Genomic DNA, 16,238 nt, shown 5'->3' on the forward strand with positions numbered 1-16,238 from the left:
AAAATCTGGCCAAGATGCTTAAAAGGAAAAAAAATATTTGGAACATTTTATTATTCAAAACACATAATACATGAAATATATAAAATAATCTCACATCATCAAATGAGTCTAAAAATAATAATATATCTATATATGCATGTTATATATATATATATATATATATATATATATATATTGTATACACAAGCACACACGTATGACAACAATTATTATAATATGTATACATAGAATAAAAAATATACATATATCTTTTATTTTTTAATTTGTTTAAAATTTAAATGGTAAATATATTAAAAAATAAAATAAAATAAGGAAAATACACGCGTTACGTTGCAGCAGTAGACTGTGAACAGTAATAAGAAAAAACAAACCACCGGATTCACAGTGTGCATTAAACGTCTGCCCAGACTACTGCCCTCCTAGACCGATCCACGCTGGCCACGTTGTTGGTAAATTGATGCCAAGATACGGCCGTCACCGGTGCACTGCAATGACGAAAATAACAGTTTTATTATTTTATAACTTTTAAGTACATTTTAATACAATACTGAAAATGACAAAATTAAAATCTATCAACGTAAATTGTAAAACTAAGCATGTTTTTTTTTTAGCAAAATTGTCGATTGTTCGAGTCTAATAGTACATAAATATTATGTTAATTAAATAAATTAAAATATAGTAATATAATTATTAAAAACATTTTTATCAATCAATTTTAATGATTATATTACTACTAAAAAAGTGTAATAGTAAGATTTGATAAATATTTTCTTACAGACTACTGCAAATTATAAGTTGACGTTTTAGTTGATTTCTTTTTGTCCTTAACGACTAAACCGATTTTTTTATAGCATGATCGAATCTTTTGGCTATTGGAAGGAACAGTCATATCAAATTATAGTAGCCACCAAAAATTATATCAAGCATGATTAAAATTAAGTACCCGAATAGAGATTGTAAAATCATGCCATTGATAATATAATCAGGAGTAATATTTATATATAATAATATTTTATGGCTCTAGCAATAAAATATGTATATGTACCTGTGTTCGTTCTTCAATACTACAAGTGGTTTTACGGGATTTGACACGGCCCATATGAATACCGAACCTTCAGAGGATCCAACGGCCACATGATCATATTCTAAATTGAACACAGCTCTTGTCCAATCGCAACCCACTTTAAATCCGTCAGCTCTGTTTAAACACATAGTAAAAAACAATGTGAGAATATCCGTTTTACGTTATTATTTATTAATAATATAATTTATTTCACTGTTTTGTACTTTAGTATAACACAATATTATATCTAGTACAAAACATACTTAGGCAAACATGGGAACCTACCAACTATAACTTACTAGTAAAGTATTGTAAATATTAAAGCAATCATTTAAATTCAATTTTACATAAATAATGATTCAAATACAAAAAAAAAATATATACATTAAATATTTCAAGATTGTGAACGATAATACGACGAAAATAAAAGTCGGAAAATATAAAATTAACTGAAAAAAAGTTTTTAAATAATCATCATATAAAGTTGTATATTTTTGAAATCAAAAATGTACATCAGTAGTTAATTGAAATGTACAATCATTCAGTTGTAAAACCGAGCTGTTTCCTTCTTTTCCGTCTCAGTCTTTGGTGGTCTATGGCATGCGTGGGATAATGCGATTATAATCATATTATAATTTTATGATCAAACAATTTTCAAAAACTGGTGATAAAAGGAATTTAAAATACCATAACATCTATAGTAATGTTTTATGTGCATATGCGTCATCGATATAATTTATCGTTGAAAATTAATTTTGGTGTATTATTATTTTACATTTTAAATTCAAATCACTGAAAAAAGACTATAAATATAAATTTAATGGACATTAATAACAGGTATACAGGTATACCAATAGATGAGTTTAATAAATATTATACTGTAATATATTAATTGAAATCAATCTCCATAAAAACCCAATTATCCATATAAATCGTTCAACTTTTTGACTAATACTAAAGAATTACGATCAATTAAAAAAAAACCCCTTCGCAATATTTGTTTAGAAAATTAATTCTCGAAGTCAGGTAAAATTATAATAACAGTGTTCAGTAATACAAAATAAGTAGGTTTTAAATTAAATAATATTAACCGCACGTCCAGTGATTTTTACATGATTTGATTTTATGCCTACGCATAACGGTTTTTACTTTTTCGTAAACATCCATGTAAGATAATAAACTTACTGTAAGAATATTATGTGCTCATTTAACATACCCACTCATACATACGTAAATATATATATATATATATATTGTTGAAGTTTAATACCATAACTATTATAATAACGGAACATAAAATTTGATATTTTAAATGAATATAGTGTCAATTATGTGTGCAAAAATAATATAACAGGTGATAGCGAGATTATGTACACATACCTACATTTATTTTATATATTCTTTTTGTTTTACTTTTTACTTGTTTTATTATTTACTAAAAATTCTATGAAAAGAACAAAAGACGGTATTTAAAACGAAAACATTGAGTCTTTTAAAGTTACTTTTCCCATCCAACCTCCTAATTTTATAAAAATAAAACTTAAATTTAACTTTACTACGCAAATTGGCTATTTGTTCTTGAATGATATATTTAAACTTAAGAGATTGGAAAACTTTTCTTTTTTTTTTTTTTGAAATAAATGAACTTGAAATAAATTGAAAATGTCTGAATTATATCACGGAAAGTTAACAGGAAATGAAAAAATTGCAACAAAGGGGAACGAAATTATACTCCAAACTATGAGGCGTGAAGCCAACTAGCCATTGTACAATCGGTGTCGAAAATAAAGTTTCGAAATACAAAAAGATCTAACTAAACGTTACCGGGAACATACTAAAAAAAGTGTATATACTTATATAAAAAAAAAAATAATAAACCTTATCTATAAGAGTGTACTTACGTACGTATATACAAAACAATTGAGACTGATGCAGTGAACGTATTCGCTACGCAAAAAAAACATTAGATGTATAGTCGTATAAAATGGTTTTATCTCGTTACGAGCTATTTTTATTCATGCGACTCCCTTATAATTTAGCTTTCCGATCTCCTACTCAACTAATGGATTTGAGTTAATAATGATAATGATAATAATAATAATAATAATAATAATAATAATAATAATAATAATAAAATGAAGAAGAAGAATAAAAATAATAACACAAATAATGGTAATAATAGTAAGTAGAAAAAAAAAATTAAACAAATATGACTTGCTCGAATGTGTTGATTATTTTGTTCGTCCTGAGATCGACCAGCCGCAGGGTGTCGTCCCGGACACAGCTCAATAGGTAATTGCAATCTGAAACACAACCGTAATCGATATAATTATTGTTCGTCGACTTGTGCAAATAATAATATCGTTATTCGCATAAATGCCAGTGTACACAAGCCGCCGCTGTCCATTTTCAGCATGTTAAAACCCACAACGACGTACGATCGACGGGCCGTATAGCTGCAGTCGAATAGTCGAATTATTATTGTTATTATTATCAATAGTATATATTATTATATTATATTACCGTCGATAGCCGTCGACTCTTAAGACACGATTAGCCGGCGGCGGTGGGCGCTATGCTATAATATTAAACTATGTTCAGCCAACTATCATAATATATTGTTCACGCCGAATATTATACCTCGTACGAACGGGTATGCGTCCAATTAAAATCTAACGCGATCGCCAAACGCCGTGCTGCAGTTGTGTGCATATACTATTATTCAAACGTATTATTATTTATCGTACCCTATCCGTGTAATATACGTATTTACGCTGCAGCGGTACATGCGCGACTTGGGGAGATGTATCGTGTAATATCCGATTTAGGTTAAACGGTCGCGCGTTCGTTTATCGCGAGTTGCATGCATCGAGTATTATTTAGGCATGTTTTTTTTTTATTGACCAGTACCGCACGCATAATAAAACAATATAACACGCGGCCATTAGACAATCGAAAAGATCGCGTAAGCCATTTTTGGACGGTACACCTATTATTATAATATCTTCGCCGACAGGTTTTCACTAAGAAAAATATACATACTGGGTGTTTTACTAGTCACGCTCCCATTTTTCTTTTAATAAAAAAGTTATAAAATTCTGATTTTTTGGAATTTATAAGATTACATTATTATAATCGATCACTCTCTGAATTATTATACTTTAAGCAGGTATATGAGCCATTGTACGATTTACAAGCCAATATTATTGATAGTATATTACGTATACAATTACAATTTACTTAGAAACCACTGGTTAAAATTTTAATTCAAGTACATCATTTTTTTGTTTTTTTTAATACCGTTAGCTTAAGAATATTTATAAAAATTTGCACTGAAAACGAGTGATTTGTGTGTACAAATAATAGGAAGTTTGTGTTATTAAATTACATTTCCAAGTTGCATATAAATCTATAAACATAAATTAAATTAGAAATAATAATATGTTCCATGACTTTTACTAAACTTCAGAGTTTCAATAAACCGAATTTAAATACGTTCGTTATTAAATATAAATAATTATGTTTGATGAACTATACACTATAATATTACAAAATCATAAGAATATACCATTCGAGATCGACACGGATGCAAGCAAAACAACATTATAAATGTTATTATTATGCACATAACGAATAATACGTATATGCCTATAAGGATAATATTTCGAGCCGGTTGAAACCGCGGAATTTTATACGCTCGAGAGAGTGCTCCCGCTCTATTCGCGTATTATATGTACCTGCGACGACCACCCTAGTCATTTCGAGTAATCTTCACCAGCGCCGCTGTGGGTTTACTCATACGGTTAGTATACATAGTAATTACATACATGACATTGATTGTTAATATTTTATTCTGTTTCGACTGTGCACGACAAATATGTAAGCAACGAGGACGGAGGTCACCAAAACTAGTTTTCGGCCGCTCGCAAATATTATAGGTAGGTATATTATGTGTCATGACATGACGTTCTGATTGGGTCGAGTTTGCTAACCTTTATAAATATTTATGATATAATGGTTATTAAATTATTTCCGACTGCAGTGGATTATGCATCATACGTGAAAAATGCGGTCCATCCGACCGACTGACTCCGCGATATTTTTCCGGGACAGCATATGTAATACAAAATCTAATCTAATGATATCGTCTCGCAGTATGTAGATCGCGTGACGCGTAGTGTTAATACTAATGTTATAGATATGTTCGCGCGGAAATGCATACCTATACTATACGCAGTGACCGAATTCGACATAAATATCACATCGTTATATAGTAGTATCATCCGCGATATAGCGGCGTCAATCGTCGGAAACGCTCGACAATCTAGCACTGTAGCTGACGGAATCGTCGCGTGGGAGTGCTTGACAAATAATTATAATATTCCAACCGACACTCGGCAAGTACAGTTATATATTTTTGTCCATATTCGATTCTTCTACGATGTGTAACCAGTGTGTCGGGCGGCTACGTAGAATACTGTTGTATCACTGAAACGTGTATTATAAATGTATATGGATGTAATAAACAGAAGAAAAATTCTATGAAAAATCACTCGTATACCGATGTTTACGATTTTTAATTAACTGCAGGACGAGTATAATAACTATTAAATCGTAAATAACGTATTACGTGCGGTATAAAGTATCCATCTATACGCACGTTAGGTACTCTTATTTTAACAGTGCGAACGTATAATATTTTATGTACCTATATACATATAAATAATAAAGTATTAACACGGCGACGATTATAATAATAATTATTATAAAGTGTTCAGTGCCCATTAAAAACGCTTATCCAACGTTGATTTTGTCGCAATGAAAAATCGAGACAAAAACTCATCCAATTACGCATCTACATATATTAATAGTCACGTTAATAATTATAGTGCACTGATGTGAACTGCGGTTTTTAACGTATTCCTAATTAAAACATCCGTGTAGTAAAGTATTGAACGTGGTTATTACGTGATGTGTATAATCAACGCGTAATTATGTCCATTGTACGCGAAGATTTTTTAATTTTTTAGGACATATTTTGAACAAAGCACGAAATACACACGCCGTCAACGGGGCTAAGCTACATAGAAAATTATCGAATCAGACGAAATCAGATCAGATGATTACCGCCATAGAAATCGCAAGCCTACACAGTGCCACCATATAAATTGGGCGAATTTCCAAGACTATTCCAGTGAAACGAAAAAAAAAAACGTCAATAGATATTAGATAAAGGACAATTGGTCCCCGCGAAAAATCGTCGTATGCGAACAATTGACCACCGTAATAATCTTATACACGGACAATTGGTCACCATCCTATTGTTTTTCTGTTGATACATATTGAAAGTATTTTTTTTACAGTAACATAATGACTATAAAAAAAAAAATTAAATTTCACTTAGAGTCACTAACGGTTTTTCAGCTGTTCAAGTACATTTTAAAATAGGATAAGATAAGATACGAGTTATGATCCTAACTATTTTCAGAAAATTGTTTCTAAATATACCATGGTTTATACTATATTAATAATAATAAAAATAGGTGGACAAGTGTATACTGTTCTGCGGTATAGTAAGTGTTGAGTGGGTCATTGTAATGGATGTTTTAAATTTGAATTAATTAATAATATATACTCGTATTATTTAATAGGAATAAAGATTCTGAAAAGAATCTTTAGCCTATAATCTTTATATAAGCTAAGTTATTAGCCTATATTACTGAGTGCATTTCAAAAGTTATATTTTTGGATATTGCTATTAGAAAAGTAATTTATTTTACTATTAGTAATAAAGTAGGTTAAAATAATTTTTACCAGTAGGCAATAACATTGCATTTAAAAATATCATAGTGTGTGTAAAATATAATAATATAGGTACGTAAAAGTTGTATATCTTCATGAATAATGTTTTTGCACTATAAAAAAATAACGAATATTGTTATTTATAGTTTGAATATTTAATTTTATCCAAATTTAAATTTGAAATTTTAATAAAATACAACTGCAGTTAAAATTTCATTGATTCTTTAATTTTAGTACGTGCTAGTTATAACTTTGTCAAAATTAAAACTTCAATAATATTTATATATATATATATATATAAAACTATGCATATGTACCTATTTCAAATATTTTAATACAACGAATATTTTTTATTAAAATTTATACATAAAAAAAAAAAAAAAATTGTAAATTTTAAATATTTATAAATAACTCAGTGTCAAAATATTTTGAAAATTACATTATTTATACAAAAAAATCATAATATTACTATTTTGTGAATGAAAATTGTAAGAGCCTATATAGACGAAAAAAACGATTTGGTTTAAAAATATTTATCTATGCATAAAAATGACAATTTATCCATGATTTTTTTTAAATTTTACTTGAATAAAATGAAGAACGCTGGCAATTTTTAATTGCGACCTCTTTAAATTACAAATTTTATCCAATTTTTTATTTGATACCATTATCTTAAAAATCGAAGCATTTTCGACTACTAATCGTGAATATAGACATAAAAAACACTCTCGTCATTATATAAAATTGATATATTCATCACTATCGGCTTAGAATCCATGTAAAAATTCTTAACTATAGATTCAACTTAATAACTTATTACCTAGATAAATGCATCTCTTATAATAAATATTTTTTATTATGTTGTTTTGATAACATGTTGACTTGCCTATAAGTAGGCAAAAACTCCGGTTCTTCAATTTTTTTACATTTGTTTGTGCTTTAAGAATATTTTTTATACCTACGTGTATTCTTAAATTATTCATAATATTTTTAAGTTATTGATGATGTATATCGGTATATCACATGAAAATACAAGTAGAGATCAATTGTTTGTTCACAGATATATATATATATATATTATACTATAATAGCAGGTGTTGATATGTATCTACATTAGTATCCATGACTAAAAGTCTACAATATCGCTGCAATGTCAGACACGTACACTTTTACGTATATTTATGTAACGCTCCGTAGGTATGTTTGCATTAAATCAAATCGATCGTCAACTTTTTACGGTTTTCACACGACCGGATTACGGGAGTCGTAAACGCGCGTAACACGTCACAACAATAATAATTATTATAATGATAATAATAATAATACTGATAATTATTATAACATGTATGTTTTTATGCACATAGGAGAACAAGTTGACTGGATCCCGAGGTGATCGTTTTAATAGTTTTGTAGGCGTAGTGTATGAGGGTTGAGATTTATTTGATATTATGATATACGCATTGATGGGGTCGTGGCGGGTGTACAAAGAGCGTTTAGATCCGTTATAAGACACACCATAAAAATATAAAAAAATAAAAATAAAACCATTAAATATATATTAACAGCACGCGTCATCGAGACGTATTGGTGTTGCCTGCATTGCATTATTTAACACACGACTTGTATGTACAGGTACCTACACTTAAACGACAAATATAACGCGTTAATATAATACATTCGTGTATTATTATAATACACACATGAATATCATTAAATATTAGACGTGTACTTCGGTGGTCTTGGATTATTCGTTTATTTATTTATTATTTTTTTTTATTATTTTTGTTTTTTTTTTTTTTTTATAGACCATTATGGGCGACACGAATTATATTGTTATACGGTGAACGCCGACCGTACCGCGTGAATCACTATTCGTACCAATACATTATTATATGATATTGACCTAACGCTCACAGTTTTCTTTTTGCGCGCGTATTGTATACGCCGATACACGGATACACTACTTACTATACATGTATTATATCCGCTGCATATCATCCGCGTAGATCCGGCCGACACGATAATGCGCATATAATAATGTATTGCCTACACGGCAGCCGACGGTGCGCCCGTATCCATATGCGTTTTCGTTTTACATATAAAACGCTAAAAGGTCTAACCTCCGTCGTGTCGCCGGGCGGCACCGGAGTAGTGCCCGTTCTGCACATAATGTAATGCATAATGAAACGGCTTTCCTGGCGCGCACATATTATTATGCGAGTTCGCGCCCTAACGAGAGTGTTATATTATTATTATACGCGCCGCCGCTTGTTATATTAAATAGTCGTGCAAGATGGCGAGTATATTATGTATACCTGCAACACGCACACATCCCTAGAACGCAGACGCACATAAATAGATATAGATATATCACGCGTCGTCCATAATAAATATCCCACCGGGACGCTGCAACGACCGTAGCGTTATAAAAAAAAAAAAACCCACATCGCAGTCGCAATTCGCGGACAGGTATGTACGGTTAATTAACGCGGGATCTGCAGTTGTAGCGGCTCAGGTCGCGTACTTTGCATGAGGCGTGATGATTTATTCGCGCACCCTGTGATTTTTTGAATTCACATATAACACTATATTATACGAACCGCGCGGAGGTAGAAACAGTAGAGAGGGCAAACGGGGGCTATTATTATTTCGGATGAATTGAACTTGTTTAGCGTAATTTGGACGTGGTATTAGGTACTTGTGTGGGAACTCTGTTGATAACTGTATTAATGTAACACGCGTATAAAAAAAAGGAGGAAATCTAAAACCGTACACTGCAGTTTGCGTAAACATTTGTAACCCTCCCGTTATCAAATCGGTATGATGTAAAAATGTGTGTACTTTTTACATCTCATACGAATAAATCTGAATCAAAATATAGTTTTTTCCATCCTTCGTTTCGGCTATAACACATTTTAATATTACGCACGAAAATCAAACAAATTTCTCAAAATTCACAATGATTGTAAGAACATAACATCATCTGTGAATTTATTGTTTTTAGGATTATTATTATGCGATAATAGGTTGTATCGCACGAGCGCGTTTATAATAATTCATTTAATAATATTTATGAGTGAAAAATGCAACAATAATAATTAAATTATATATCCCTAATACTTTTCAGTCAGGTCTAGTCTGACATATTTGTATTACTTATATATAATACATTACAGTCATATCTATGCATAGGTAAAATGCGGTCGCACTCAAGCCAACGGCAATGAACACGTGATAAATCACAATACGGGTTAATCGAACCTCGTCATTATAATATCCGCAGGACTTTTTTTCAGTTTTCGATCAATATGGTTGATATTGTTATTAAACTATTAACAAGATTATAACTTTCCAAATCGCTAGCGTGCACGGAAAATCATGAGAAAAAAAAAGAACCGAGCCACGGCAAATTGTTGTCCACCCGTCTAAATAATGTACGGTTTAACAAAATCTTCTTGACAACGGCTTGGGTTTTGTTTCCATCCTGATGCATTACAGGATTACAGGATATTGTGTTCATTAAAAATCTGCTTTTCACCCGCGACCAGCCGTAATTACGTTGGACTTAACGTCTACTTTGCATCGTTATGTGTACGTAATAGTACATATTACACACGCAATGCAGGCACCTGTACATTTGTATTAGAAATTACGACCTAATAATAAAATAATATTATATGATAAAATAGAATTAGTTGACAGTATATGTGTAAATTAAATGATCGGTGTATGGTCTAGCGTCTAACAGCCAAGGAGCAAAATACCGAAATATATTTATTCGTTTAAATTTTACATTAGTGAATCGTATCAATGCCGTTGGAGTACGCGAAGAAGTGTAAAAATGTACAAACAAGAAAAAAAATCCATAACAATTTAATAATATTACAAATTTAATTTCAAAAACAAAAGACCGTACCTCATAAGACATTATTGTCATCTTAATAGCTAATTATTTGTGTGTAAAACTTTTATAGGTAGACACTAAATATCATTATAATGGTGAAGCTGGTGGAATACATATTCAAATACTTAAATAAGGTATTCGCTTCATGACCTTTAATTTTCATTACGGTTAAAATATTTAAAAAAAAAAACTCTATGACGTCTATTAATTTTTACTACAATTCGGAAAGAAATATTTTATATACAGTTATGTATACCGAAAAATCTTAAATGCGCAGTCGTTAATTTTTTATAATCATACGTGTTTTTAGATACTTATTCGGCCTGTAATATTTGTGTTTTGGCGTCCTGACCGGATATCTGTAAGTTGTATACTACCTGGACGCCGTTTATTATCGTATTAAGATTATGCAGCAGCGCTTGGCTGGATGACTACCTATTACAATCATCATACATAAAATATAGTAGTTAAAACGTGCGTATTAAAGTAATAGTTAGGTAGCCCAATAAGAAAATGCGTATAATAGTAGACCGGCATAACATACATAATATATAAATCTTACATATTATAATAAGTCATTAATCAGGTGAAAAATAATAATTTTTTTTAATATCAACTGAAATCACGATTTTCACTGCGGATCTGGTAGAACGGGTTTCGGATTTTCGTACCCATTATTATTTTTATTCTTTCGAATAATTTGCACAAAGCGAATTCCGCCCACTATAACATAACATGATATATATATATATATATATATTATGTACACATCTATATAAGCACGATACGAAGCAATGTAGCACCGATGATATAGAGACGCGTGCGCATACCCACCTTTGCCTTACAAAGTCACAGATAAAAACGCGTGCATATTATAATAAGTATACAATATAATATAATATTGAGGTCAGTTCGGTGAGACAAACACGGACGACAACGCGGCGATCGATAAATTTAATGCACGTGCAGCATCGCAATGAAGTGAGAATTCGCCGATACCCGCGCGACGACGTTTTACTAACTACCTGTGTATCGTCGAACCCAATGCAGCAAGCACGGCGCTGGCCGAACACTGTTTAAGTATTACCAAAGCGAATCGTATTACAATATTATACTCCGACATATTATTATTATTAAGTAGATATTAAAAAGTAATCAGGGTATATTTTAATTTACGTGCGCGGTAAGTAATAATAATCAAAAATAAAAACCATACAGCAGAGAACTAGTTCGGTTATTTAAAAAAATAATAATGATATATAGTGCTAATACAACTAATAATGAAACTCGAATGATTGATAGTCATCGCGCGCGTTACATATAATCAAAGATCTTTTATATTATTAAATTATAGTTTGCGGGTCAGACAACAATGCTACGATTTATTATTGTTATTACTTTTTATTTAAATGTGTGTATGTGTGTGTGTATGTGTGTGTGTGTACTAGACGCGCAAACGTGTATCACCGTACTTTAATACATATGTATATATATATATATATACAAACACATTTACGTACATATGCATATATACACATACGCGTATAATACCATTCCGACGTATTAATTAATGCCGATTATAATATTACTTATATGTGTTTAAATGCTAAAAGAAGAAAAAAAGACGTGCCTTCTCTTCTATGACGCCATGTTAGAGTGCAATAATTGGTATAGCGAGTATTTTATATTTAAATAATTGATCAATTACTCCCAAGAGCTTATTTTTCTAAACTGCATATAAATATATAATATATATACATATAAATGTAGGTATAAATAGACTATATATACATAATAATATAATATACATGTAAGACATGTAATTTGCTCTTGTATATATTATCATTATACACTGTATAATAAGCCAATTGTTTTTATAATGAATAATTATCTAAAGCTTAAGTCATTATCTATAATAATGTAATACGTATGTATAAATGTACATAATAAATTGTTCTATTTTATGTATCCGTAAAATTTACCGTTTTTGATGTGTATATATATATATACACACACACACACACACACACACACACACACATACACACACACACACATATAAAACACTATAAAGTGTTGCATTTTTATTTCCTATATGCGAATGAATGAGTTTAAGGGCGATGACGTTTGAATAGTATTTTATGGAAACAATAACTTTCCAATATTTTTTCTCGGTGATAAAATGGTTCATCATAAAAAGAAAATAATTGTTCGATGTGTGTCATAATTTTTTTCATATAATATTTTGAACAAAATATTTTTAAAATAATTTTAGTCACTAAACGGATGTACAACGTAATAACATAATATTTTATTAAATATATCTATGCAATTGTTTAAAAATTATTTTAAATACTAATTTATCAACATATTGTCTATCCATAAACAATAAGGTGTAAAATAACTTTAAAATAATATTTAATGCCATAATACTTAAAATGATATAAACAATTTCAATCATTGTTAAAAAATAAAAGTATAATACAAAAAAACAATATTTTTTTTTATTAAAAATAAAACTTAACATGTAATATATTATATAAAATAATGTTATATTTTTTTTTTTCAAATAAATTAAGATGATTATTTGCTGTTATAATGGAATCAGGTTTCTGGCAACATAATATTATGAACATAATCCGATAGTGAAATGAAAATTACAATAAAGTATAGATGAAAAATTAAAATAAGATAGAATAGTATCACGTAATTTGTTTTGGTTTTACGTTAAAAATATTAAAAATCCAAATAACAGTGTATTGCAGTAGATAAATCAATGTTTTAGTTATGAATCCATATTATATTGAATAGGAAATTGTAATATAATAATTTGATCAATGCTTATATAACCACAGGTATAGGAACTTCATAATTCCTTACTCCACGTAAAAAAGTTGATAATTATCATGACAATTCTGTAAAATATTATCGTACTTATAATAATATGGAATTACTGTATAATAAAATTACACAGCTGTGGCTATTAGCAAGATTATAAGCAATAAACAATAATAATTATTATTATCATTTATTATTATTATTATTATTATTATTGGTATTAGACTATAATTATTCACCTAACCTTAATTTTTTTAAATTATTTCCTGAATTTTAACCGTAGTTGTTGTTTTTTATATAGGTACACACGTTTTTTCTTACAATTTTTATTTTTTGTTATTTTTTTTATAGCAAAAAACCATTACGTGCTCGCAAATTGTTGTTTATTATTTTTTTGTTTTTATAAAATAAAAGAATTATGTTCATTTATTTGACTTAACTACCTTTACAATACGATTAGTAATAATATGTGCATTAGTTGTATAATATACATAATATTATAATGGTATGTACAATTATGTGAAATTTTTTAATTTTAATATTATTTCAATTTAAACGAGTTTGGTTACGTTCAAATCAACAGCAACTTCAATATTAATACAACTAAATAATAACCATCATAATGTGCAGTATTGTCATGAGACGCATACAATGTAGGTGCAATCGATAATATTTTAATATTACCTACACGATATGTTTATTCAAAATAGTAAAACGCAGAAGACAGCTAATACATTTGTAAGATTTATCTGTGTATTATAATAAATTGTGTCTTCCAATATTCTAATTTCATATACGCGCATGTTAACACAATCTCTCCGACTCGATCGAATCTTCAGCTGTGTTAATATTATATTATATTATGTATACCAACGTACCTACTGCTGACTTTACAATTTACCTACATGCTGTCAGTTTTATACTGTAAATGTAGTTATGGATATACGTGCATATTCGTATGCTAATTGACACGCCACCATGGTTCTTTATAATCGATACGAGACTTTATAAAGCCAACATTTTATCAGATCGGTGTATTTCGCATGTTAGCATCTATTATAATATGAGCATAACATAGTATCAGGTATAACAGTACATCGATGGACCGTAAATGTTTTGTACACAACTCCAGTCGTTCGGACTTGGATATGATATCAACAAAATCGTGAAATAAAAAAATCGCATAGAATGATTTTTTTTTTTTATAGAATCTGGTAAAAATGATTACTATTACATATTATTATTATGATAATGATGTGTTTATGCTAAATCGATGAGCAATTAATGTGCCGCTGACGTTGCCAGGGCCAGACCGATGTTTGTACATAAGTTCGAGTGGAAAATATATAAATAATTTACTATCCTTCAATTAACTGTAATGTGTTTAAACGTTCAATTTAACTTTCGGGTACGTCAACTGTTAATCGAGTAATAGGGTATTTTGTTTGGGGATCATATAGTTTTTTATTGAATCGACATTCCTGTCAATTAAAGTCCATTAAAAATTTCCCCGGAGAAAAACTATACATTTGCTACATTCATATAAGTATAATAATATAAACCATCAATAGACACTCAATATATAAGGCCATACCATTTATGAATAAATAAACGGTTTAAAAATCATTTAGTTTATTTTTATACCGATGATGCAGCGATAATTTTATGATTTTGCATACGTACATACGCATATGTGATTTCCACAGAAATCGCTGTCGATAAAAAGAGTCCCGTCTGCCTATACAATTTATCCACACCCCTAAACGCATATATTATTACACGCATATCATATTATACATTGGAAACCTGAAACTGCGCCCCTGTAGATTAAGCACGCATTATACGCAGACATATGGTTAACCATCATGCTACAAATATATACATATATACTTATATATATATATATATATATCACCGGTTGGGTGGGCGATAAATCGGTAAATTCATCTCGATAGATTTTAATGACTCGGACGCCATAAGTATACATAACTGATGGAACGGTTGTGCGCGTAGACTGCATAATATTATATTTATAGAGTCGCGCCTTCACGGCGTGCAGATATCATTTCAGGATAAACCACGCGCGCGCAATACATTGGCGATCGATCGAGATCGATATATTTTATATTATGCGGTGGCGGTACTGAGGTATCTCATCGACCTGCAAGTTCGTCTTGGTGTAGTGTTATGAGAAGACAAAAATCGTGCACGTCGCGTACGTGTTTTAACAATATATAAACATGTAGACAATATTGTGATGACATCTGACCGCGCGTATACTTGACGCGGTTCCATGCATAATCGCCGACACGCCCTGGTTGAATAGTATATTATAATCACGAGCAAAACTACGAGTACACCTTAATATTTACATGGGGCGATTACCAATTCGACCCCAAAATGTATTGGGCGAGTAAGATTATTATTTTCTATCCCGTGTCTTAGTCGAAAAAACTACAAATTATTGTCAATATAGCCGTATGAAACTAAATACTATATACATAATACACATACGTTGAGTTTGTATAATTTGTGTTGTGGAAATAGCAATATTTTACGATACTGCTTCTATATATATCTATATAGGACAAATGTTTGAAGACTTTGACTAATTTGGTCACCGGGCCTCGG

At 30.0% G+C, this 16,238-nt stretch overlaps 1 protein-coding gene across 2 annotated transcripts in view; it reads right to left on the reverse strand.

Annotated features, from left to right (window-relative positions):
• Positions 1-273: 273 nt before the first annotated feature.
• Positions 274-16,238, reverse strand: part of LOC112600546 (autophagy-related protein 16-1) — a 159,106-nt gene continuing 143,141 nt past the window's right edge. For both annotated transcript variants that reach the window (XM_025347812.1, XM_025347804.1), the window contains exons 11-13: positions 3,282-3,366; positions 1,046-1,198; positions 274-485 (exon numbers count right to left, since the gene is read on the reverse strand). In XM_025347812.1, the coding sequence (XP_025203597.1) occupies positions 392-485; positions 1,046-1,198; positions 3,282-3,366 (332 nt within the window). In that variant the 3' untranslated portion in view covers positions 274-391. The remainder of the gene's footprint in view (positions 486-1,045; positions 1,199-3,281; positions 3,367-16,238) is intronic.

This window comes from Melanaphis sacchari, unplaced genomic scaffold (genome assembly GCF_002803265.2).
Source record: "Melanaphis sacchari strain LSU unplaced genomic scaffold, SCAv2.0 Contig0_pilon_pilon, whole genome shotgun sequence".
Classification (NCBI taxonomy): domain Eukaryota; kingdom Metazoa; phylum Arthropoda; class Insecta; order Hemiptera; family Aphididae; genus Melanaphis; species Melanaphis sacchari.